Raw genomic sequence first — 23710 nt, 5'->3', positions numbered from 1 at the left:
CGGGTATGACGCGGTAGAGCGCCCAGCGGAGTTGGGGAGCGTCGGGCAGCCGGGGGTCAGTATCCGACTCCGACTCCGCCTCCGCCTCCGCCTCCGCCTCCTACCGGGCTGTGCTCCCCCTTGGCCGCGCTCGGCCCCCAGGCTTGGGTTGCACATGGGAGCCCAGGGCGCACAAGATGCGGGCGCCGGCCAGGGAGCTGTTCCGGGACGCCGCCTTCCCAGCCTCGGACTCCTCGCTCTTCTCCAGCTTCTCCACACCGCTGGCCCAGTTCCGGGAAGACATCACGTGGAAGCGGCCCCAGGTAGGCGGCTGCGAGGTCCTGGGTCGGGCCTCTGCTTGTTGTGCCCTGCTGGGGTGCAAGCGCAGAGGCTGGGTGGAACGGCGGAACGGGGGCCGGGTCCGCGAGGTGTGGGCATCCGCCAGCAGCAGGGTCTTCGCTACTGTTCTCGGGAGGGGGGGTCCCAGGCTCCCGACCGCACGTGGCAGCTCCTTCTGGAGCTTACTCGGGTGCGCCGGGCCCCGCGCTCGCGGCGCACACCTGTGAGAGTTCGGTTCCGAAGGACAGTGAGGCGCCGCGAGAGGCGCGTGCTCATAGGCTCAGAGCCAGTGCCCCCTCCTGCGTCTGCTCCGCAGGGCACAGCCGGGACTTGGCCCCGAGTTCGCAGGGCTCCTCTGTGTCCTGTGCTCGCGGCAGCCAGGTCCTCTGATGCGCCAGCGGCAGGGCCAGGCCGAACCTGCAGAGCAGAGCCACTTGGCCGTGCAGGTTTCTCTTCTGGACTTAGTGCACCTGCGCTTCCAGGTGTGAACGTTTTAAGGTGGGAGCTTACAGGGATGCTCTGGCCAAGTTGCTCTGACATCTTTAGAAGTGGCTTGTCGGTGTGCTGAGCGGGACTGTCTGTGGGAGAAGCCTGCCTTCCCGGGTGTGCTGGCCAGCAGCGCCTTCCGGAGACAGCTCTGTTTGGAATGGGTCATCCTGGGCGCGGGAGGAATCGGGCCAAGGCTCGGAGGGCCTTACAGGCCACACCGGCGGACTTGGGGTGAAAATGGGTCTTGGTGGCAATGGGTAGCCAGAAGAGGGTGTTTTGTGGAGGAGTGATTCAACCGGGCGTCAGTGTGAAGAAGCTCAGCGTTACCTGCCAGCTGGGAAACGGGTGGTTGGGGCAAGAGTGTGGGCCAGCCGTGCAGTGCTCCTGGAGAAGGGCTAAGGGGCCGCAGGTAGCCCGATGCTGTTAGCACTCTGATGGGTCCTAGTGACCCCTTCCCAGTAGGGGGCGAGGGTGAGGGAGGGATCCGAATGACTTCCCGGTTTCTGGCCCAGCACCTGGGTGGGGGTGGTCCCATCTGCTGTACTGGGGGGAGTGGGAGTGGGAGTCTAGGGCTGAGTTTGCCTGCTAATTGGTGCTGTCAGGAGGCAGGGGTGCAGAGCTGGGAGCGCAGGACCGTCTAAGCAGAGGCTCCATCTGGGGGACTGGGACTGCTGGGGTCAGGGGACAGCCCCCCCCCCACTGTTCTGGTGCTGTGGGACGTTGGGAAAGAGGAGGACACAGAGACACCTGTTGTGATTGACACACAGGGGTGGCATTGGCCAAGACGGCTGGAGGCGTGGAGCCAGAGAGGCCCGTGTCTTGAGAGGGAGCAGGAGGAGGGAGCAGGGGTGCAGCCCTCTCCCGAAGGTTGTCAGCGGAGGGCCGTGGTGCTGAGGGGCAGTGTCCCCCTTGTGCCTTATGCCGGGGGACGCTGCCCACCGAGGGGGCAGAGGGAGGGGTGCCAGGAGGAGTCCAGGCAGGTCAGGCGGCTGCTGACAGAAGCAGGAGGTGAGGACGCCTGGGGAGAGGTGCAGCCCGGCCGGTGGAGCTGGTCGGCGGTGCGGGTGCAGGGTCCTCTCAGACAGCAGGCTGTCCAGCAAGTCAGAGGGCCCCTTCGAGGGTGACCGTTAGGAATTTGAAGTGGAACGGTTTTGCAGATGGACGTTTAGCTGTTTCAAGAAGGGGGTGGCAGCATTCATCCAGAGTTGGGGGTTTTGCCAACTGAGGAAGGTGGACGGGGGCAGTGACCCTGTGATCTAAGCAGGACGGACAGTGTGCAGAGCGGGAAGGCTCCCCCCGCCTGTCACCTCGGGCCTGTGTTCTCCGTTCTGAAGACCGGAGGCTGGGAGACACATTGTAACTCTGGACAATGTTCTTTATTCCAGGAAATCTGTGCCGCACCCCGGATGTTTCCAGATAACCCACAGGAAGGGCAGGTGAAGCAAGGGCTGCTGGGGGACTGCTGGTTCCTGTGCGCCTGCGCCGCCCTGCAGAAGAGCCGGCACCTCCTGGACCAGGTGTCTGTCTTCCTGTCTGCTGTGCACAGGAAGGAAGTGGGGGGCCAGGCAGCTGAGCCCCTGTTCTGTGGGGCTCTGCCAGGCGGCTCGACAAGGCTGTGGGGAGCTAGTGCTCGGCTGCCAGGCCTCAGGGGCACCCTCTCCCTCAGGGGAGCTTCCCACCTGGCTCTGCGCCCCCTGCCCCCAGGCTCTCCTGTGAACTGAAAAGACAGACGAGCCAGTCTGGCTCGGAAGGGGCTGGCCAGGCCGCCTGTGCCCTAGTCTGGAATGAGCGCCCCTGGCTAGTTGGCTCTGAGCAGGTTTTGAGTATGAATTGGCCAAAGACGGTTCAAACTGTGTCTGGTGCTCAGCAGACACGGCAGGTGTGGGGGGGCTGCTCGCACTCCATGCCCCCCCCCACCCCGGAGCCCCCGCGGCCGTCCGCCCGGCTCCTCGCCAGCTGTCTCTGAGGAGGGCAGCCGCAGCAGCCCCTGGCAGTGGGGCCCCGTCCGGGCCCCCTCCCGTGGCCCAGGCCCAGGCCGAACACACCGCTCACTGGCTCTGGCCTCTGTCTCCCTGACGAGGGCCCTGGAGCCGTTGTCGCTGGCTCTCTGGTTGGCGAGTGGCAGAGCCAGGACCACACGAGTCACCCAGGCGCAGCCCCCACCGCCGCTGGGGTCAGAGCACCCAGCCCGGCAGGGCAGCGAGCGCTTGGGTCCGTGCGCAGCAGCGGCCCAGAGCTTCCGGCTCCGGTGGGGGGGTTGCCGTGCCCGAGACGCCCTGCCGTCTGCGGCCAGCTGTGTCAGGACTGGGACTCTGCTGATAAGAGTGTTGGTTTTGGGTTCAGGTCGGGGCCATTTGGGACAGGAGAACTTAGTGGTTGGCGTCAGACTCTGAGAGACGCTTGGCCCCCTCCTGCGGCCCCTAAATGCATCACTGACACGTCTGTGGGCCTCCTGTCCGTGGGCTGGTTTCCCGTGGGCACGGACCCCGGGCGTGGCGCGAGGTCGGGCCCTCCGCCGGCCACGGGACGCCGGGGGACGGTGCGGCGTGGTCACGCGGTGGCCGGGACGCCAGGAGGGCGCTGGGTGGCACTGGTCTCACGGTCTCCTTTCCTCCCCCGCGCGGCAGGTCATCCCCCCTGGACAGCCGAGCTGGCTCGACGAGACGTACCGCGGCTCCTTCGCCTGCCGGGTCTGGCAGTTTGGACGCTGGGTGGAGGTGACCGTGGATGACCGTCTGCCTTGTCTTGCAGGGAGACTCTGCTTCTCCCGGTGCCAGAGAGAGGACGTGTTCTGGCTGCCGCTGCTGGAGAAGGCCTACGCCAAGTACGCGGGCCGGGGGCCGGGGCCTCCCCGCCTCGGGCTGCCCCCCCCCCCCCCCGGGCTGCAGCTCCCTTGTCGTGCCCGAGCCTGCGGTGGCCAGTCCTGGGGTGGGGCTGGCCGGTCCAGGGACAGGAGCTCTGGCCCCTGGCCTGGGATCGCCTCTCTCTCCCTGCCCCCGTGCGCAGCTGGGCGTGGAGAGCAGGCCTGTGTTTTCTCCCTTTCCTGTCCTCAAACCCCGGCGAGAGAGGTCTTTCTGCCCAGTTGTTCTTCGCCACTGGGGACAGGCGGCCTCTTGCAGGCCGCCGGGGAGAAAAGAGGCCACCTGGGCGTTAGCCTGGTCTGTGGTGGCGCAGCCCGAGCCTCGCGAGGAGTCTAGATAGAGGCCGCTCCCTCGAGAGAGCACTTGCAGTGCCCCTGACGGCCGGGCCGACGGGCAGGCCTTTGCACAGAGGAAGGGGCTGCTGCCTGTGCTGCAGGGGTGGGTGTCCCCACCAGGGGCTGCGGGAGGGTGCGGGAGGGGGTCTGTGCGTGGGCAGAGGCAGCAGGGCGTGGCTGGGACTCTGCGTGGCAGCCGGCGAGGGCACGGCTGCTGCGCGGCCGTGGTGAAGGTGAGGCGGCTGGGAAGAGCAGGGACTGAAGTGGGTGGGGTGGGGGCCAGAGGACCCCTCGGGGCGTCCCGGACCGTGGGGGTGGGGGAGAGGCGGCATGCCGCGCCCATGCTGAGGCTCACTCCCTGCCCATCCCCCAGGGTCCACGGGTCCTACGAGCACCTGTGGGCAGGGCAGGTGGCAGACGCCCTGGTGGACCTCACGGGCGGCCTGGCGGAGAGGTGGAGCCTGAAGGACCTGGCCCGCGGCGGCGGCGGCAGTGGCCCGCAGGACGGGCCCGGCGCCCCGGAGCCCAGGACGTGTCGGCAGCTGCTGGGCCTCAAGCAGCGGTGTCCCATCAGCTGCTCGGTGTTCAGCCCCAGAGCAGGTGAGGCGGCGGCCCCGCCGGACCCCGGGGGGGTGGGGGGCACGTCCTGGGGCCCTGTCTGCACATTCATCCTGGGCTGGCATCCAGCTGTGTGACCTCGTCCTGCTCCCCGCCCCTCCCTGACCAGTGCTCATCCTGGTGGGCGGGAGCTTGTGCCGCATGGGGGTCGCCACTGAGCGGAGACGGTCAGGGGGCGTGTGGTGGCGCCGTCCCAGGCTCAGCGGGCAGCCTGCGGGGTCGGCCCCCCCGGACGGAGCCGCTTCCAGCGCTTTTCGCCGACACGCACCTTGTGCGTCGTCCTGCGAGCTGCAGAGCCATGCTCCCCGGGTGAGGCGGCCTGGCCGACGTCGCCCCTCGTCGTGCACCTGCCGTGCACCTGCCCTGAGCGCTGGAGACGGCGGTCTTCCTGGTTTCACGCTGTTACGAGTGACGAGGCGCCTTATGCGTGAAACTTCCCCGTTTAGACTTGTTTTCACAATAGAGCTTGTGGTCTGAAACCTACCGCCGGAATAAACTGGCCCGTGTTGGCAGTTACGCTGCCCTGGTGTGTGTGCAGGCTGCTCCCCTGAGGGTGGGCGGGCGGGCGGGCAGACTCGGGGCTGCGGAGGTCCCCCAGAGCCCAGGGAGTGGGACAGGGCCGGGGACGTGGGGCGGCTGTGGGGCCGGTCTGGACGGAGCCGGTGGAGGTGGTGCAGGTGTTCCTTCTCTCGGCCCCGGGCCCACCCCTCCTCCTGGGGCAGAGCCGTCCTGTCGGCTGCTCCTGGTCGCCTGCCCCCGGCCTCCGGGTGGGTGGAGTCCATTGTCCTCAGGCCTATGGGCCTCCCCCTGCTTGACTGACCCCAGCTGGCCTTGCCCAGAGGCCACCCTGTCCCTCGGCAGTGACGGACCGTCGGCAGCAGGGCCGGGAGTGGTGCTCTCGGGACCTGGTCCTGCGCCAGGAACCCTGCACGACCACGTGGTCCGGCCAGGGCCCCTCACCCGCCCGGCCCCGGGCCGTGGCTGAGCCCCCAAGAGGGGGATGGGCTCCGCCTGGTCCGGCGGAGCCGGAGTCCCGCCCTGGGCCCCGTGCTGCGACTGTGCGCTGGCTCCGGCCACTGCCGAGCTCACCGTCCACGGCGGCCAGGGACGCCCTGGGGGTCAGCGGGGCCACAGCTGGGTGGGCTGGGCCGGCCCCCGGGGACAGACCTGCGCGTCCGTCTGCCGGGTGTGAGGGCCCCGCCTGTGACAGAGCCGTCCCTCGCCCAGGTGCCAGGGAGCTGGGGGAGTTCCACGCCTTCGTCGTCTCGGACCTGTGCGAGGTGCAGGGCCGGGCCGGGCAGAGCATCCTGCTGCTGCGCATCCACAACCCCTGGGGCCGGCGGTGCTGGCGCGGACCCTGGAGAGAGGGGTGCGTGCGGGGGTGGGGGCTGCCATCGTGGGGCGGGGTGGGGTGGGGTGCGGGCGCCAAGGGGCAGCCGAGAGCCCGTGCCACAGTGTGGGGGCCTGGGCCCTGGTGCCGGGTTCTGTGGTGGGTTTTTTTTTTACTTTTTTTTTTTTTGTTTTTTGTTTTTTAAACAAAAGATTTTATTTCTTTTCTTGGCTGGCGTAGCTCAGTGGATTGAGCGCGGGCTGCAAACCAAAGAGTCGCAGGTTTGATTCCCACTCAAGGCACATGCCTGGGTTGCAGGCCATGACCCCTAGCAACCGCACATTGATATTTCTCTCTTTCCCTCTCTCTCTCTTTCTCCCTCCCTTTCCTCTCTAAAAATAAATAAAATCTTTAAAAGATTTTATTTATTTATTTTTAGAGAGAGGAGGGAGAAAGAAAGGGAGAGGAACATCAAGGTGTGGTTGTCTCTCAGGCGCCCCCTGCTGGGGACCTGACCCACAACCCAGACATGTTCCCTGACTGGGAGTCGAACCTGCAGTTCTGTGGTTCGCAGGCCGGCGCTCCCTCCACTGAGCCGCCCCAGCGGGGGCCTGTGGTGGTGCCTGTGCTCGGCGGTCCCAGCCAGGCCTGCTTGGCCCCGGGGGTTGGTCTCAGGAGGGAGCCTGTGGAGCAGCAGACACCCTGCCGGGCCGAGGGACGGGGACCTGGGGGGCGCTCACGCCCCGTCCTCGGCTCTGAGACCCATCCTGGTGGGCGAAGGTGCTGGGACAGGCCCCTTCGGTGGCCGATGGAGGGCAGACCCCACACTCAGCTCCGCCGGAGGCGACGGGCAAGCGCCCTGTTGCTGCTCCCCGCCCGCCCGCTCAGCCGGCCCCGTGGCGGGAGGAGGGGTGCGGCCCTGCGCTCTTCGGTCCCCAGGCCCCACCGGTGCTGTCACTCGGGGCGGAGCTGTCCGCTGACCCCAGGTCCCTTCCAGGGGCGAAGGGTGGAGCCGGGTGGCCCCGGGGGCCTCGCAGGCCCTGCTCTCCCAGCTCCAGGAGGGGGAGTTCTGGGTGGAGGAGGAGGAGTTTCTCCGCGAGTTCGACGAGGTCACCATTGGCTACCCGGTCACGGAGGCCGGCCACCTGCAGAGCCTCCACTCAGGTAACCGGCCCCCACCCCCACGGCCTGGGCCTTCCGGGGTCAGCTGGGGCGGGGGCCGGGGTGGGGGCTGGGAGCCCGACCTGCCGTGTGCTCCTGCCCTAGAGAAGGTGCTGAGCCATGCGCGGGCGCTGCCGGGGGCCTGGGTCCAGGGGCAGTCGGCGGGGGGCTGCCGCAACAACAGCAGCTTCCCCAGCAACCCCAAGTTCTGGCTGCGGGTCTCGGAGCCCAGCGAGGTGTGCATCGCGGTCCTGCAGAGGCCCCGGAGGTGCGCGGCGGGCCGGGCCGGCCGGGCCCCGGTGGGGGGCGACCGTGCTGCGCCGAGCCCGGCGAGCGTCCCGGGCAGGGACTACCCGGCCGTGGGCCTGCACCTCTGGAAGGTGAGTCCGAGGGGCCAGTGTCCCGCCCCCTAGGGCTGGGGTCCGGGTCAACGGGACTGCGTGCCTGCCTGTCTTGCCCGGGCCTGTCTGGGCTGGGGGAGGCAGAACCACGGCCCCTGGCGGAGCCAGCTAGCGGCACGGCTGTGGGCTCCCGGCAGCGGCTCTGCCCCAGGAGCCCAGGGCGGCCTCTTCTCCCCGCTCCCGCCCCCCTCAGTCCCCTCCCTGCTGTGGGGGGGGTGACACCTGGTCCTGGGGGGTTGTCCAGGGAGCTGCCTATCCTGCTCCCCTGGGCACAGGAGCCTGGCTGGGGCAGGGACTCATCGCCCGTGTGCTGCCCAGCTCGGACGGCCCACGGGGCAGTGTCCCCCCCCCTTTGTGGGCGGGGCGCACCTTGCCCTCCCGTCCTCCCAGGTGGTGGTTGCCGGTGGGCCTTCTCCCAGCAGCCCCCGGCCCAACCCCCCCCCACTGCCCTGGGGCTCGGTCTTGTCCGCCGTGGGTCCTCCCAGAGGGGGAGGCTGAGCGTGAGCCCCCGGGAGGCAGGTGCCCTCCTGTGTCCGCTCCCCTGAAGCGAGGCCCTGAGGCCAGAGCGGGACGGGGCGGTGCCCAGTTTCTGCCCGGCCCCCTGTCCGCAGGTAGAGAAGCGGCGGGTCAGCCTGCCCCGGGTCCTGTCTGCACCCCCCGTGGCCGGCACCGCCTGCCACGCCTACGACCGCGAGGTGCACCTGCGCTGCGAGCTGGCCGCCGGCCACTACCTGGCCGTGCCCAGCACCTTCCTGCAGGGCGTGCCGGGGCAGTTTCTGCTCCGGGTCTTCTCCAGCGGCAGCGTCTCCCTCAGGTGAGGGCGGGTGCGGGCCGGCCGGCACGGGCGGATACGGGCCGTCCCCTGGGTCCTGCCGGGGCCACCGCGGCCGGCCCGCACCTCCAGCCGGCCCGTGCTCGTGTCTCGGCAGCGCCGTCAAGACGGGGGCCCAGAGCCTGGGCCCCGGAGCGGCCCTGTCGGCGGGGGAGTGGGAGACCGTGCGGCTGCGCGGCTCCTGGCGGGCCGGCCAGACGGCGGGGGGCAGCAGGAACTTCGCCTCCTTCCCCAGCAACCCCTGCTTCCCGCTCTCGGTCCCCGAGGGTGCGGGCCCCCGCTGCGTCCGCATCTCCCTGCACCAGCACTGCCCCAGCGGCGACTGCCACCCCATCGGCTTCCACGTCTTCCAGGTGAGCTCCTGGGGGCAGGGCCGGGCGGGGGCCCCCGGGGGGGCTGTGTCCACGCAGGGGGTGGGGCGGGGCGGGGCGTGGAGTGGAGGCCTGGGCTCAGTCACTCAGGCCGTGATGGGCTCGGCGGGGCCAAAGGGAGAGGTGGCGTCCTGGAACTCGGCTGCAAGCGTGCTGTCCCCCCTTCTGCCCAGAATGGGTGTGAGCCCGGGGGGCCCTGTGGGAGGGGTGGGAGCCACGGAGTGCCCCCGGGGGGTGCTGAGGCAGGTGGAGGCCAGGGAAGGGCTGGTGCCTCGTGAGCGCCCCCCAGAGCACCCGCCGTGCAGGCCAGACACCTCAGCAGCCCTGAGGGTGGAGCAGGGGAGAGGTCAGAGATGGCAGGCCGGTCGCGTGGCCAGTGTGGCTCCCCAGCCCACGTGCCCTTGTGCTCCTGGGGGCCCCACTTCTGTCCCCGCGGCGTGAGGGGCCGGGGCCCCGGGAGGGTGACCCAGAGCCCTGTCCCAGGACCCCCGGGGCCCAGGGGCTCAGGGGCCCGTGAAGCCCGCTGTACAGGTGGCCTGAGGGGAGAGCGGGGTTTTCTGATTGGGAAGATTCTGCCCTCTGGGCGGTGCTGGAGCTGCGGGGTCCACCTTCTCCCTGAGCAGAGACACTAGCGGCTTCGGAAAAAGTGCTGGTGCCACTGGGTGGCCCAGGGCCTGAGCAGGGTGGTCCCCAGGCAGGGGCGGTGCAGGGGAGGGGCCCGCCACCCTGCCCACGACACCCCAGCACGTCGCCAGCTGGGGCTGCCTCGGGCCTGGGGGGCGAGCAGCTGCAGACCGGAAGGGACGCCCCAGGGACGAGCCTCCCAGCCCGAGCCTGTGCCTCCCCAGGTTCCAGCGGACGGCGGGGGCCAGGGGGCCTCCCCGCTGCTGCTCCAGAAGCCGCTGGTGAGCTGTGTGCCGCATCGCCACGCCCAGGAAGTGAGCCGGCTCTGCCACCTCCCTGCGGGGACCTACAGGGTCGTGCCCTCCACCTACCTGCCGGACACGGAGGGCGCCTTCACGGTGACCATAGCCACCCGGATAGACAGGTGGGGCTCTGGGGGCCCGCCGTCCCCGGCGCCCCAGCCCCCTCTTTGCCGAGGCGCCCCCCGCTGTGAGCTGTCCTGCTGAGACGGGGGGCGGGCAGGGGCCTCCTTCCCGTCGTCCCGCGGGGCGTGGGCGGGTCTGGGCGCGAGGGGCGGGCCCCGGCTGACCCAGGTGTCCTCCCCCGCAGGCGCTCCATCCACAGCCGGGAGATGCTGGGGCAGCCCCTCCAGGAGGTACGTGGGGGGCGCGGGGGCTGCCCAGAGCCCGGGGCCTTCCTCCCCCCGCCCCTCCTGCGGCCGCGCTGCACGCCGGGCTTCGCGCTGGGACACGAGGACGTGGCCGCTGCCCACACCTCGCCGCCTCCTTCCACAGGCCTCCTTCCGGGCGGTGATGAGGACCTGACCGGCCAGCTCGGAGACGGGCGTCCTCGGGCTCCCGCCCGCTCAGGGAGTCGTCTGGCGGGTGCAGCAGGCAGGGCGAGAAGAGCCCCGCGCAGGCGTCCTGGTCTCCGAGCCGGGACGGCAGCCCCCGGGGGCCCTCCGGTCTTCCCTCGGGCCCGGGGAGGCCCTGCAGCCGGCGGGCCGGAGTGTCGCCACACGCGTGTGCCCCGTCTCGGGGGCGTGACTTTGCAAATAAACATGAGCACCGAGAAGCCGGCGGGTGTCCTGTTCCTGCCGCTGTGGGCCGCGGCCTGTGCGGTGGCGCTGGGCGGAGGACTGGCCCCCCGGGCGGCCCAGGGCAGGAGCCGGAGGGTGCGGCAGGAAGCGGGGGCTGCCCGCCATCTCCCCGCCGGGCGGCCCTGCCGTGCCCTGCTGGCCGCGCGGTTCCGGCCGTGGGCTGCGGTGGTCGTCGGTCCCCGGTGCCCCGTGCGTCTCCCCGTCCTCGACAGCTCAGGCCCCGGCTCGCCCCAGTCTGCCAGGGCGTCCGGCCGGCCGAGCATCCCAGGCCGTGACAGGTTCCCGGAAAACGCTGCCGGCCGGCCTGTGCGTGTGCGGCCCTGGCTTCCCGCCATGGCCGCGGCCCTGTGTCCAGGGCCCAGTGGTCTGGGCTGGCCACCCCCACCCCGTCAGAGCCCAAGGGCGGTCCCGTGCTGACCCCACGGTGCCGGCGTGCGGATGGCTGTGTGGGGCGATGGCTTCCCCTGGGCCCTCCCGACGGACGTGGCCTGCAGCAGCTCTTGGTCCTCTGCCGTGGGGCCCGCGTCCGTGCCAGTGCCAGTCACGTGCGGGGCCCCCAGGAGACGCCCCCGAGGGCCCTCTGCGGCCGGTCCCTGGCAGACCCTGCCGTCGGCCGCCCTGCGCTTCCTGCTCTGACAGGCGCACGGAGGTCCGTGTTGCCCCGGAGACCCAGCGGGTCTCTGATGTCCGGTGCCCCTTCCTCCGCCCAGCGGAGCGCCGTGGTGGGCGGTGGTGGGCGCGTGGGCGAGCCCCTGCCGAGCGCACCCGCCGTGGGGGCCCTTCTTCTCCGCGCCCCAGCCCCTCTGCCATCCGTGCGTCCCCGGCCCGGCCCCCGGCCACATCTGCTCTGTGAATGACCCGGGCCTGCCCCGGCCTCGGCCGCCTGCCCGCCCCTCGGAGCCTCTTGTCTGCATCTCCTGCCCATGCGGCTCGCAGGGCCCGCCGGCACGCCCTGGTCCCCCGCACCTGTTGACTCGGCACTAGAGTGGGTTAACGTCGGACCCGGGCAAGGCCACCCCCGTGCCGGGCGTCACAGTCCCCCTGCTGCTGGAGAGCGGTCCTCACGGTCCCTCCCCTGGGACTGGGGGCGGGGCCTGCAGAGGCCGACGCTGACACACATGCACTGTGAGCCCTGTGTGAGGGCAGGAAGGTGGGGGTGTCTGAGCCGGTGCCGGGCGCCACGGCCCCGCCGCCGCCCGGGGGCGTCCGGCACTGTGTGGGTCGGAAGGCAAGCTTCACAGCCCCCAACTCGTCCTGGGTGGGTCCTGCCATCCTGCCACCCGCTGCCGCTCACTGCAGCTGGCCACCTCCGCCCGGTGCGGGGAGTCCCATCCGGGTGAGAACTGTCTACCTGCTGCCATCTGCACTGGGGACCCCCGTGAGGGCGCTCACCCTTGGCCTGGAAGCCGGGAGGACCCCTGGAGTGTGCCTGCCGGCGCCTGGGGGGGATGCTGTGCTCTGAGCTGTGTCCCCCAGACTCATGGTGCAGCCCTAAACAGGGCCCGGGGGGTACCTCGGGGAGGCAGTCAGGCTCCCGTGGGGCCACGTGCTGGGATCAGTGTCCTCGCAGGAGCAGGCCCCAGACCGAGTGGGGGCGGTGGCAGGGCAGCCATCTGCCGGCCAGGAAGGGGCACTTGGCCGGGAACTGCATCCCCAGCCGGTGCCCTGGCTTCCGGCCTCCGGGCTCCGGCGCTCGGGAGACAGGCCTGTCGTTTCAGCTCCAGCCTGCGGCCCCCGCCAGGCAGCCCCACTCAAACGGGGGAGCCAGCCTGCGGCCACAGGCCTCCAGGGGCGCTGCTCCCTGAACCCCACCGCCAGTCCTCTGCGGCTGCTGCGGCCGGCCGTGTGAGCCCGCCCTGAAGCCGGCCCGGGGAGCAGGCCTCCCAGCCCCCACGCCCCGATGGCCTGGCCTGGTGACCCCTCAGGGTCCGTCTGTCAAGGCAGCCACGCCCCAGGCAGGACACAGGCCCCGTGGGCCCCTCCAGCCGGTGCGTCCCGGGGAGGTCTGCAGGGGGTGCCCTCGAGCTGGGCCTGCGCCTCTGGGCTCTGCCCTCGGCTCCCCGCCGCCAGCCGCTGTGGTCTGTGTGTTGCTGCAGCGCAGTCCGGTTATGGGAGAACGGACAGAGCCACGAGTTTTGTCGCCGGCTGAGATTCTCTCGGCAGAGTGCCTATGTGTGTGGGGGGGGGGGGGGAGGGCCGTGGCAGACAGCCGAGAATCAGGTGCAGCTCTCGGCCCCACCCACCCCCTCTGGGCAAGGGGCCCAGGACCCTCTGGAGGGCTCACGGGGGGCGGGCAGGGGGTCGGGGGCTCCTCAGCCGGACGCCCTGGCTGTGACCGGATCTGGGGACGTTCCTGGTCTCTCGCTGGGTGGGGAGGGGGACACGATTGGCAGAGGCCCAGTCAGGGCTCCGCTGCGGGCGGCGGGGGCCAGAGGAGGGAGGTGGGAAGGTGGCCTGGGGGGCAGTGGCCCCTGTGGTCCTGGGACCTGTGAGGTTGGGGCTGAGGAAGCCGACGATATCTGGGTGCAGTGGGCGTGGTCTCCGTGCACCTCCGGACCAGCCCCCTCCCGCCCTGAGGCCTGAGCTGGCTAAGAGCAGAGGCCTTCCCGCCACAGGCAACGCTGAAGGAGCCCCCCACCCCCACCCCCCGGGCAGCCCCTGCAGCCACAGGGCCTGCTTCCACTCAGCCGCTGTCGCTGGACTTCAGGCCCTCGTTGCAGACTTGCCCTCAAAGGCGCTGTCTGGTGACCTGGGCTCCAGCCACACTCCGGGGCCAGGCCCGCCTGTGGGCCGGAGCCGCTCCGTGGACCTGCCCGTGGGGGATGGTGTGGGCCGGAGGCTGCCCCCCTCCTCTGTGCCTGGCCCGGCAGGCGCAGCCGGCAGGTGGGGGCGTGTGCAGGCGGGAGCGCCGCCCAGGCCTGCTGGCGGACTTTGCCCGCTCCACCTGCCCGCACTTCCTCCTCGGGATCACCCCCCCCGCTGCGGAGGCGGGGGCAGCGCCCTCCCCGCGGGAGCCGTGTCCCTCCTGGTCCCGGCCCTGTCCCCGGGTCTTCTCTCTCATGTCCCAGCCCGCCGGCCCGCCCCCAGGCCTGGGCCAGCCGCGGGGGCCGCAGAGCTCGGGCGGTGAGTGTGGAGACCCCGGCGCCCTGGGGGCAGGTGTTGGGGCGAGGGCTGGGCCGGCCGGGCTTCCCGGGCAGAAGGCAGGTGGGAGCTGGGGCTGAGGTCCTCAGGTGCCCCGAGCTCCCCTCTCTCCGTCTCCGTCTCTTCGCTCGTGACCGTCTCTTGCCTCCCTGGGTTTCACTGGCTCTGCCCCCATGGACACGAACAGACGAGGACTCTCTCCGCTGCCACGGAGACGGAGGGAAGAGTCCCACCGCTCCTGGGGACGCCGCGGGGTCAGGGGAGGCCCCTCTGGTTCCGAGGAGGAGTGCAGGGGCAGGCCGGGCCCACCTCCGGCCCCGGCGCACTCAGCCCGGCAGCCCAGGGGCCCGTTTGTCCCCGGTCAGCGCCGACAGTGGCCGCGGGCTCAGGCCGCAGCCCCGCACGACCCGTGTTTCTGGCGGGAACGGGCCTCTTGTGCGGGAGTGCGAGGCAGGCGCTTCAGGGACCCGCGCGCAGGGAGGGGCGGCTGGCAGAAGGACTCGCTCGTGTGCGAACACGAGCCCCGAGGCCCCGGCTCCCCCCCCCCCCCCGTGGAAAAGCAGGGCCGGAGAGAGCCCCAAGCTCCTGTGCTCAGCCCAGCCCAGCCCCCGGCCTGTGCTCCGGGCCGCAGTGCACGGCTGCACCGAGAGTGTGCAGCCCACGTGGCCGTCAGCCACTTGGGTGTGGAGCCAGCACACTTGAGTGCACAGGGCAAGTGTGTGTGGGGGGGGGGGTGGAGGGAGGGAGGGGGAGAGAGCGGCTTTGTGCCCGTGGGGTTGTAGCCAAAGCTTGGGTTTGGGATGGACCAGGTGCCCTTTCGAAAGTGCCGACCAACTTCCCAGGCTTCCGTGGGCTCCTCACGGGTCCACCCCCTGGTTGGATGGGCAGGCCTCGGTGGCCCAGCACGTCCCCCTGCCCCCCCAGCAGTCTGGCACCCGGGAGGGAGGGCGGGGTATTGACCCCCCGCGGCGGAGCAGCGCCGTGGCCCCTGGCGGGGGCGACAGACCCGTGCCCCCAGGTGGTTCAGCCCCACACCTGAGCCCCTCTGCCTGCCTCGCCCTGATTCCTACTCAGCACCACGGCCCGATGGCGCCGTGGGGACCCCTGGCCATCCCTCCATCCCAGCGGACCCTGTGGCTTCCCCTTCCACTTGGGGCAGCACGACCTGCCGGCCCTCACTGCGAGCACCACGAGGAAGCACCTGCGCCCCGGCTGCCCTCGCTGTGCCCGGGGAGACGGCCACACCGCCGTCTGTCCTGAGCCACGTGGCCCAGTGTCCACGGAGACGGGGCCTGCCTCCCCCGCTGCTGGCGCTCCGGGTGCCGGTGGGGGCGCCCGTGTGCCTTCCAGCCGCCGCTGCCCTGCCTGGCGCAGCGGGGACGCACCTTTCCCGTCCCTCCGTCTGTCTGCCCGCCCAGAGAGTTGGCCCCTGGGAGGGGCGTTCCGGGGCCGAAGGCCTCGCATATCTACTTTTGGGGGACGTGCAGACCCCCGCCCCCCGGCAGGTGGGGTGTGTGGTGCCCAGAGTCCCTGGGGGGCGTGCCCAGGCCACTGCTGTCGGCTCTGGCTTTGCCCGGGCTTGGGGAGGGGGCGCTGCCGACCCCCCTTCTCCCCTCGTGGGTCTGCGGCAGCCTGTCCCCCGCTTCTCCGGGCCCCGAGTTCTCCCCCTCCGTGTGGCCTGTTTGTGTTTCTGTCAGCCAGCAACTTGTCCGATGTCCAGAGAGGGGTCAGGAGGCCGGTGTCCTGGGGAGAGCCGGGCAGGGACGTGAGGACAGTTGGCCGCACGTTTCCCAAGGGGTACGGGGGACCTCCTGCCTCCGTGGCCCTTGGGGGGCTGGGCGGGCCGCCCGCTCTTGGGCTCACCCCAGACAGACCGGGTCAGACCAGCCACCGCGGAGGCCGCTGCCCTGGGTGGCCGGGGGATCGGCGGGGCGGGGGGAGGGGGAGAGCCCTTCCCCAGGGAGACGCACCCTCTGCTCCGACCTCAGCCGACCTCCCCGGAGGGGGAGGGCACCCAGGCGCTCTGCCCATCACCTCTCTGGCCTGAGGGCCCCCACGAGTGCAGCCAGAATGCCCCTCCTATGGGGTGGGGGGGCCCCCCGGGCTCCTCAGCGGGGGCCGTGGCCCCCCAGAAGGAGGGGGTACGACACGTGGGGCGGGCCCCCAGGCGGCCTGGAGCCCCGCCTGCTGTCCTCTGCGGGTGGGGGTGCCCTGCGGGCCGGCCGCCTGGCCTCGCGCCAGCAGCCCGCCTCAGTCAGACAGCGCGGCCTCGGGCAGAGCGGGGGGAGGCTGGGAGGAGTCAGCAGCCTGAGGGAGGCTGGAGCCACCTCCTCAGCCGCCCCTTTGCACTGCCGGAGGGTCCCCGAGGGGTTCCTGCGGAGCCGGTGCGGGCTGCACGCCGTTGGCCGTCCGGCCGGCCGTCGGGCAGCGGGCCAGAGGAGGAGGGCACGTCGGCGGGCAGGGGTGAGTGAGCCAGCTTGTGGGCTGAGGCCGGCCCGCCGCAACCTCCCCACTTGGGGACCCTCCTGCTGGGAGAGGGCCGGGCGGGTGGGGCGCTGCAGCCAGCGGAGGAGGCAGTCCCACCACCCGCGGGTGTGTCCGGACGCCCTGAGGCACGGGCGGGCTGCGGTGACCGGTGCCGTGGGGCTGGAGGACAGGCAGGGAAGGGCGGAGCCGTGCAGCTCCCCTCGCGTGGCCTGCGTGTGCCTGTGGTTCTGCGGGGGGTGTGCGGGGGTCTGGACCAGGACGGGCGGCCCCACAGGCCCCCTCGGCCCAGCTGCTCTCCCCTCTGTGTGACCCGGGGAGCGGTCAAGTGCCCCCATGACCTTTTCACGACCCCATGGCCTTTTCACGACCCTTCAGGATCTATGGAACCTCAGGCCCAGCAGGCCCTGAGGGTGTGCCCCCAGGGGCGCCCACCAAGCCCCGCCCCTCCCGCCCTGATTCTCACCCTCGGGCGACCTGCGCAGGCTCAGCTCGCTTGCTGAACGCCAGTGACGAGTGATGATTGAGTGACTGAATGATGGTGAATGACAAGTGGTGAGTGAATCGGGAGCGGTGCGGGACTCAGCCCACAGCAGGCTGCAGGTGCCCGAGGGGGAGAGGTGGCAGCTGCCAGAGCCGGGCGGCCCAGCCTCCCCTGGGCCACTTCCCTCCAGGCCCCAGGTGGACCTAGCACAGTGACCGTAGCTGGTGGCTGCTGCTCACAGCCCTGCAGCCCTCTGGACCCCCAAGGGTTCGGAGGAAAGGCCCGAGGACCCCCCAGACCTGTGCCTGGCCCCCACCCACTGGCCGGTCACAGGGTCTCTCCCAGGCCCAGCAGGTGCGAAGCAGGACCGGGCTCTGGGCCCTCGGCAGGACGGCGGGTGTGGGGTGCCAGCCGAGCGTGGGGGCCTGGCGGTGGCGGCGGCATCGAGGCTGCGCCCCGGCCCGTCCTCAGCGGACGCACTGTCGTGGCCGCGAGGCTGCCCGGCCGTGAGCGACCTGACCTGGTCTGAAGCCGGAAGCCTGCCCAGGGCGGCCCCCACCCCACTGGGAGGGAGCCAGCAGCGTGGTGGGCTGCGGGGGTGGGGGGGCAGAGGCCCCTCCCACAGGCAGACGTCTCTGCGCCCGCGGTCACTGGCGTCCGCAGGGCGCCCACTGGGAGGCGCGACCCTGCTCGGCCCTCAGCTCCGTCGCCGGCTGGACCCTTCCTGTGGCCGGGGCCGCCGCCCGGGCAACGGGCAGGTGACTGGGTGCCCCGCGGGGTGTGTGTGGGCACCCTGAGGCCCTGCCGCGTGCCCACGCGGACAAGTCGGGGCCGGGGGGTGCGGGGCTCCCTGCCACCGGCAAGATCAAGTGCAGCCGAGCCTGGGAAACACGGGAAAACACGGTGCGAACCCGCGGCCATGGACGCACACGTGGGTCTCGGCTCACGCCGTGCGTGGGACTTCCCCCACCCCGCCCCGAGGCTTTCCCGGCGAGACGCTCTCTCGCGGCTCCGGCTCCGGCTGCAGCTCCGGAGCACGGTGTCCAGGGCGCACGCGCCGAGGGTGTCCGTCCGTCAGCCCCACGTGATCAGTGAGGCTTCCAGGCGCCCGGAGGCTCCTGGCCGTCCCTTTGGGGGGACCAGAGTCACGCGTGGGTTTTCGGCCGTGTGGGGCCGGTGCCTCTAACCCCGCGTCGTCCAAGGGTCGGCGGCACAGAAGCCAAGGCCGTCTGAAGAGACCCACGTGGAGGGAGGAGGCCGGGCGTGGGGGGTGGGGCAGCGAGGAGCCCATGGAGTGACCCCACCGCCTGGGTCTGGGGTCCCGCCTGGGGGACAGGGGTGAGCCCAGGCCCCTCCTCAGGGGCCTCCACCCCCCATTCCGGCCGCAGTCCCCCCTCTGCAGCGGGGGGTGGGCTCGAGCGCTGCCCCACAGTCTGTGCGGGGAGACAGGCCCCGGCCAGGGCCTGGGGGGATGCTGGAGAGGCAGAGGCTCTGCCCAAGAAGCAGGGCCCCCCCTGGCGTCCACAGGAGGCTCAGTGTGCAGGGACCGGACGGGGAGGACGCCCAGGGAGGACTCGGGGGCCGGGGAGGGGCGTTCGGGACGGGAGGAGGGCCGCCCGGGTGGGAGGCCTCTGAGGAGCGGGGCCTGAGCGGGCGGGCGGCTGAGGCAGCTGCAGGAAGGGGTCCCACCGGCCAGGGTGAGTGCCCCGTAGCTGGCGTGTGAGGTGTCAGGCGGTGTCAACACCCAGCCTGGCTCTCACTTCCCTTCCTGGAAATTTCCCACGCGGTGCTGGGCTGGGCAGAGGCGGGGAGCTGTCAACCCCACTCTGCTGTCATCGGCCGCCTGCCTTACGGAGGGGCACAGCCGGCAGCTCAGCCCAGAAAACCCGCTGTGGGCAGGTCAGTGCCGGCTGTGGGGTCGGGGGTCCCAGAGCCAGGCAGGGCTGCGCTGGGGGCTTGGAACCTGGGGGCGGGGGGTATCTGAAGGGGGCCCTCGGAGCCGGGGTCAGTCAGAATGTGGGCTGCAGTTCAGAGGAACTTGGGGTGTCTCCCAGGGCCCGGGTTCCCATCTCATTGTGAAATCCACGTTGTGGGCTGTGGCCACATTTAAAAAACTGGAATGGAAATATCTCAGTTCTGTGTTCTCGCCTCGGTGAGTTGTTTTATGAAAGCTTGTTACTTGTCCTGTACATTTAACCAGGCAGCACTGGTCATTAACAGTCCGTAAACTTTAGGGGTACAAGAGTGTCGGTCGGCCCCCCATGCCCTGGGCGTCCAGGGTCCTCCTGTCGCCGTGCATCTGACCCTGGCCCTCCTCGCCCCCACCCCGCCGCCTCTGGCGGCTGCCACCCCACCGCCTGCGTCTGCGAGCTTGTTTCTCTTCCTCTGCAGTGAGTTTCTTTCTCTTCCGCGTCCCACCCCCCCGTGAGCGACACCACGCGGTGTCTGTCCTGTTCTGTCTGACGGTGTCCCTGAGCACGCGGGGCATGCTCTGCCCCCGGCGCTGCCGTCTCGAGCGGCAGCATCTCGCCCTCGCTGTGGCCCAGCAGGGTCCCCTGCGCGTGCGCCCACCCGCCGCCTCTGCCCCCGCCCGCGTCTGTTGCCGGACGCCGGTGGCTTCCACACCTTGGCCGCGGTGAACGACACTGTGCACGCATGTGGGGCTCCCATGTCGTGACGAGAACGCGTTTTGTTTTTCTTTTTTTTTTTTTAAGATTTTATGTATTTATTTTTAGAGAGGGAAGGGAGGGAGAGAGAGAGAGAGAGAAGCATCCATGTGCAGTTGCTGGGGGCCGTGGCCTGCAACCCAGGCATGTGCCCTGACTGGGAATCGAACCTGGGACACTTTGGTTTGCAGCCCGCGCTCCATCCACTGAGCTACGCCAGCCAGGGCTGAGAACGCGTTTTCTTGTTTTTCGGGTCAATTCTCAGACGAGGAGTCGCTGGATTGATTCCGTGCTCTCTTGCTCCCTCGTGACCACACCCCAGCAGTGGGCGCCGGGGGGCCCCCCTCCCCCGCACCCCCCCCCCCCCGCCTGCAGGCTCTGTACAATCCCTGTTCCGCTCGTGCGTGCCAGTGCTGGACCCCGGGGTGTCTCTCGGGGGGGCCCCGAGCTCCGGAGGCCTCGGTGGTGCCCGGGCGCTGCCCCCTGCCCCGAGTCCCGCTCAGCGGTCTGCGGTGTCCCCAGGGGCCAGCAGGGCCGGCGGACCGAGGGCAGCTGGGAGGCTGCCGGGCCCCCCAGCGCACACACAGGTCTCCCTGCAGGGGACACACCGATGTCTCCGCGCAGGCCCAAGGGTGGCTTCTGCTTCCTGTGCGGGGAGCAGATAAGGGGGCCTCCACGCCCCGCCCCACAGCAGCCCTCCCCCCCACCCCGGCCGGAAAGGAAGGGCCCTGACAGCCGAGCGCCCGCTCCTCCGGCGACCCCAGCGACCCCCGCGCGACCCCCGACCCTGCACAGTGTCTGCTGGAGGGGACGGTGCACACGCCGGGCGGGAGGCCGGCCGGCAGCCCGGTCCTGGACGCACACCGCCACGTGGGGGCTGGGCTGAGGCAGGGGTGGGCGGGGGCCGTCTGGGCAGGGCCGAGGCCTCGACTGCCCCGGCTTCTCCCGGGACACACCCCCGGGGACAGAGGGGAGGCCCCCGGGCAGCAGCCCCGGCAGCTTCGAAGGGTTCTGGGGTGTCACAGAGCTGGCAGGCAGGTCACGGGGTGTCTGGGTGGGAGGCGGCTGGGAAGGCAGCGCCGGCAGGAAGTGGGGAGGGCAGCAGTGGGCTCCAGCAGGCTCCAGGCTCGAAATCGGAGGGACGCAGCGGTGGGTAACGGCAGGGTGTCGGGCACAGAGCCAGCAGCGCCCCTCGGCTGCGGGAGAGTGAGCTGGAGGCCTGGGGTGGAGGGCCTTCCTCCCGGGAAAGGGTTCGTGAAACTGTAATTGCTAGCAAGTGTGCCATTTTAAAATTCAAAAGAACTGGGATGGCTTATTTGCCGGAATCTTCCCGTTCTTGGCCGAAACTGTGCCCCCGCCTGTCTGTGCTCTGTGTCGGCAGGCCCCGGGGGGCCACAGCCGGAGGCGCCGATGAGCCGGGTGACTCAGCAGACGCCGGCTCCCGGTGTTTCCTCCCTCCGGTGCGTGGGGGTGGGCTGCAGGGGGCTGGCAGGGGCGCAGGCCCAGCCCAGCCTGGCCCTGAGCTGCCCTGGGGGACCGACCCCCTTCCCTTCCCCGCCTGAAGGGTAGGGAGCCCCCAGAGGGCCTGTCCTCAAGGGGGAGGGAGGCCACGGCCCCCAGGCCCCTCCGGCCCGAGGAGCCCAGGTAGGGGCTGGGAGGAGGCGTGAGGGGGCACCGAGGCCGGCACAGCTCAGGGTGAATCCGGAGTCCATCTCGGCGTGGGGTGCAGTCGCAGGAAGGCCAGACCCCCGGCCCCGTGCCCCCCCCCCCGGCAGGCTGGTCCGGGCCCCCCGGGGCTGGGGCACGTGCAGGGGACGAGAGTCCAGCGTGGACGGTGGAGGGGAGTCAGGGCGGGGCTTCTGGTGACGAGGATGGCGGGGCAGAGGCAGCCCGGTGCCGCCCTGAGACCGGCCTGAGCCTGGAGGGGCCGGGCCCCCCCAGCTGCTCGAACCACAGGGAGCTCGGGGCTCCCTGCCCCACGGGGGCCGGGGGTGGTTCTCAGCGCCCAGGACAGCGTGGGCGGGAGTCCTGGGGGTTTCTGGGGGGCTGACCTGCGCCACAGACCCTGTCGCCCCGGGCCTCCGCTGCCAGGTGGCGGGGGGGGGGGGGGGTGGATGGGATGGCGCTGCTGGGTCCAGGCGTGGGTCAGAGGTGGGCGCCTCCGGCAGCCGGCCCGGGGAGCGGTGGAAGGGCTTCATCCCCCCTCTGCCCTGGAGGCACCGCCTCGGGCTCCCTGTCCTGAGCTGGCTGGTGGGACTCGAGGTGGACAGTGAATTCCCACCTTCCTCTCTGCCCAGCAGCAGGCCGGGCCCGGGACCGCGGGGCTCCCGAGAGGACGAGGGTCTGGCTCCAGGCCTGGGCTGGCCCACCGTGCCACCCTGCCTGTCCCCGGGGCAGGCGCCTGGCCTCAGTGCCTGGGAGTTCCTCGAAAGGGTGAGTTTTGGGTGCCTGGGTGGCGGTGGGGGTTCACCTCCCGAATCCTTGGCCAGAGGTGGGAGGGGCTTTGCCAGCCCCTGGGCTCCGCCTCCTGCCCGCCCCCTGAGCTCCGCCCACTCCCTGCAGCCCCAGGACCATGAACAGCAGCTCTTGCCCCGACGCCTGGCTGCCGCCGGCCGAGTACGTCCAGTACGCCTACCTGGTCCTGCTGCTGGTGCTGGGCCTGCTGCTGAACGCCCTGGCGCTCTGGGTGCTGTGCTGCCGCCTGCGCCGCTGGACGGAGACCCGCGTCTACATGGTCAACCTGGCCTCGGCCGACCTCTGCCTGCTCTGCACCTTGCCCTTCATGGTCTACTCGCTGACGGACCGCTCGAGCACGGGGGACACGGTGCTGTGCCAGGTCTCCCAGAGCGTCTACCTGGTCAACAGGTACATGAGCATCAGCCTGATCACCGCCATCGCCGTGGACCGCTACGTGGCCGTGCGGCACCCCCTGTACGCCCGCAGGCTGCGCTCCCCGCGGCAGGCGGGGGCCGTGTGCGCGGCCCTGTGGGCGCTGGTGGCCGGCTCCCTGGGGCTCCGCTGGGCCCTGAAGGACCGGGAGGGCGGCTTCTGCTTCGGGAACCCCGCCCGGCAGCACCCCAAGACCGTGGTCTTCTCCCTGCTGGGCTTCTACCTGCCGCTGGCCGTGCTGCTGCCCTGCTCCCTGCAGGTGGTGGCCGCCCTGGGCCGCAGGCCGGCCTCCGGGGCGGGCCAGGCGGAGGCCTCCCGCAGGGCCGCCCGCATGGTCTGGGCCAACCTGGCCGTGTTCGTGGTCTGCTTCCTGCCCTTGCACGTGGTGCTGACGTGGCGCCTGGCCACGGGCCTGAGCACCTGTGCCATCGACTCCGCCCTCCTCGTCACCAGCAAGGTCTCGGACGCCAACTGCTGCCTGGACGCGGTCTGCTACTACTACATGGCCAAGGAGTTCCAGGAGGCGTCCGCCCTGGCCGGAGGCCCCGGCGTCAAGGCCCAGAGGAGCCAGGGCTCTCTGTGTGTGACGGTGGCCTAGGGGACGAGCGTGGGCCGGGGGAGGTGGGGGGCCCGTGGCGCGGAGCCCCCGGGCTCGCTGTGGCTGCGGGCCGGTCCTGAAGGCCTGCTGTGTGGCGGGGCCCCGGGCACAGAGCCCGGGACGGTGGCCGCCCCGCCCCCGGGGCGGAGGACTGACAGGACCGAGGGCAGGGGGACGGAGGCCTGGCAGGACCCCCCGACAGGAGCCTGCGGCGGGGCTGCACCCCTGCTGAGCCCAGGGCCCGGGGCACCGCGGCCCCGGGGGCGGGAACCTGCCCGGTGCTGCCGTCCACCGGGGCTGGAATAAAGCTGTTCCTCCGGGCTGGCCAGGACCGAGCTGTTTGTGCCGCCCCGCCCGCACGGTGGGAGGTGGGGGAGTGGGGCTGTCTCTCCTGGGGGCCCTCCTTTGCCCGCCAGCCCGCTTCCCACCCGCCCGGCTCCCTGGCCCCTGAGGTCCGGCGGCTGCCGGGTTTCTCCCGCCGGCGCAGGCCGGGACCCTGCACAGATGCGGTGGGTGGGGGAGGGGGGCCGTGAGGAGGGGCCGGGGCCTGTCCGGGGACACGCACCCATGCTCTGTTCAGGAAGCGGGGAGCTGGGTGCCAGCCGGGCAGGTTTGCACTGCCGCCGCCCCACCCTGGCCTCCCCGGCGGGGCGGGGCGTCCAGACTCAGGCTGACACGGCCAGAGTGCTGCAGCGGCTGCTGTGGCTGCTGGTCCGGGGGGGCCTGGGTTCAAAGTCCAGCGCTGCCCCTCCCACCCGCGTGTCCTGGCCCCTGGCAGCCCACCCCCCCCGTTCTCCTGCTGCCGCGTCCTGGCACGGCCAGCCCCCCCACCCCAGCCAGTCTCCCCACGTGTCTGCCCTCCACCTGAGCCCTCCAAGCCTGCCTGCTGTCACCACAGCCCCTGGCCTCTGCCACCTCCGCCCGCCAGGGTGTTGCTTTCCAAGGCGCCGAGGGGTCCACAGAACGGCCCCCACCCTGGGCTGGTGCACCCACGGCACTTACGGGCTGT

The 23710-nt window shown here is 71.2% G+C and overlaps 2 protein-coding genes across 12 annotated transcripts; both read left to right on the top strand.

Moving 5' to 3' along the window:
* On the top strand, positions 1-10414 carry CAPN10 (calpain 10). Its single transcript, XM_045845571.1, has 12 exons — positions 1-302; positions 2193-2324; positions 3435-3631; positions 4377-4603; positions 5849-5990; positions 6949-7115; positions 7218-7492; positions 8125-8327; positions 8443-8698; positions 9565-9764; positions 9950-9995; positions 10135-10414. Exons 1-12 carry the CDS (start codon positions 177-179, stop codon positions 10162-10164), a joined length of 2001 nt encoding a protein of 666 aa, XP_045701527.1. The 5' UTR covers positions 1-176; the 3' UTR covers positions 10165-10414.
* Positions 10415-13431: 3017 nt separating this feature from the next.
* On the top strand, positions 13432-22840 carry LOC123823170 (G-protein coupled receptor 35-like). 11 transcript variants are annotated; one of them, XM_045845583.1, is made up of 3 exons: positions 13432-13562; positions 21515-21647; positions 21777-22840. In XM_045845583.1, exons 1-3 carry the CDS (start codon positions 13499-13501, stop codon positions 22699-22701), a joined length of 1122 nt encoding a protein of 373 aa, XP_045701539.1. In that variant the 5' UTR covers positions 13432-13498; the 3' UTR covers positions 22702-22840. The 11 variants fall into 11 exon arrangements, with proteins under 11 accessions (XP_045701539.1, XP_045701545.1, XP_045701538.1 ...); XM_045845582.1 differs by having other exon boundaries at positions 13433-13562; positions 21512-21647; XM_045845584.1 differs by lacking the exon at positions 13432-13562 and adding an exon at positions 15912-16043.
* The last annotated feature ends 870 nt before the right edge of the window (positions 22841-23710 follow it).

Source organism: Phyllostomus hastatus, unplaced genomic scaffold (assembly GCF_019186645.2).
Source record: "Phyllostomus hastatus isolate PE091 unplaced genomic scaffold, TTU_PhHast_1.1 phas_contig_477, whole genome shotgun sequence".
NCBI classification, from domain to species: Eukaryota; Metazoa; Chordata; class Mammalia; order Chiroptera; family Phyllostomidae; genus Phyllostomus; species Phyllostomus hastatus.
This window is presented reverse-complemented; position numbering and strand designations above follow the sequence as displayed.

Excerpts from the sequence above, each read along its gene's own strand:
- LOC123823170 (XM_045845582.1), top strand. The coding sequence starts at position 13,499 with ATGTCCCAGCCCGCCGGCCCGCCCCCAGGCCTGGGCCAGCCGCGGGGG. Across the intron at positions 13,563-21,511 it reads GGGGCCGCAGAGCTCGGGCG|CAGCAGGCCGGGCCCGGGAC; the intron begins GTGAGTGTGGAG and ends CTCTCTGCCCAG. Across the intron at positions 21,648-21,776 it reads CCTGGGAGTTCCTCGAAAGG|CCCCAGGACCATGAACAGCA; the intron begins GTGAGTTTTGGG and ends CACTCCCTGCAG.
- CAPN10 (XM_045845571.1), top strand. The coding sequence starts at position 177 with ATGCGGGCGCCGGCCAGGGAGCTGTTCCGGGACGCCGCCTTCCCAGCC. Across the intron at positions 303-2,192 it reads TCACGTGGAAGCGGCCCCAG|GAAATCTGTGCCGCACCCCG; the intron begins GTAGGCGGCTGC and ends TCTTTATTCCAG. Across the intron at positions 8,699-9,564 it reads TCGGCTTCCACGTCTTCCAG|GTTCCAGCGGACGGCGGGGG; the intron begins GTGAGCTCCTGG and ends GTGCCTCCCCAG.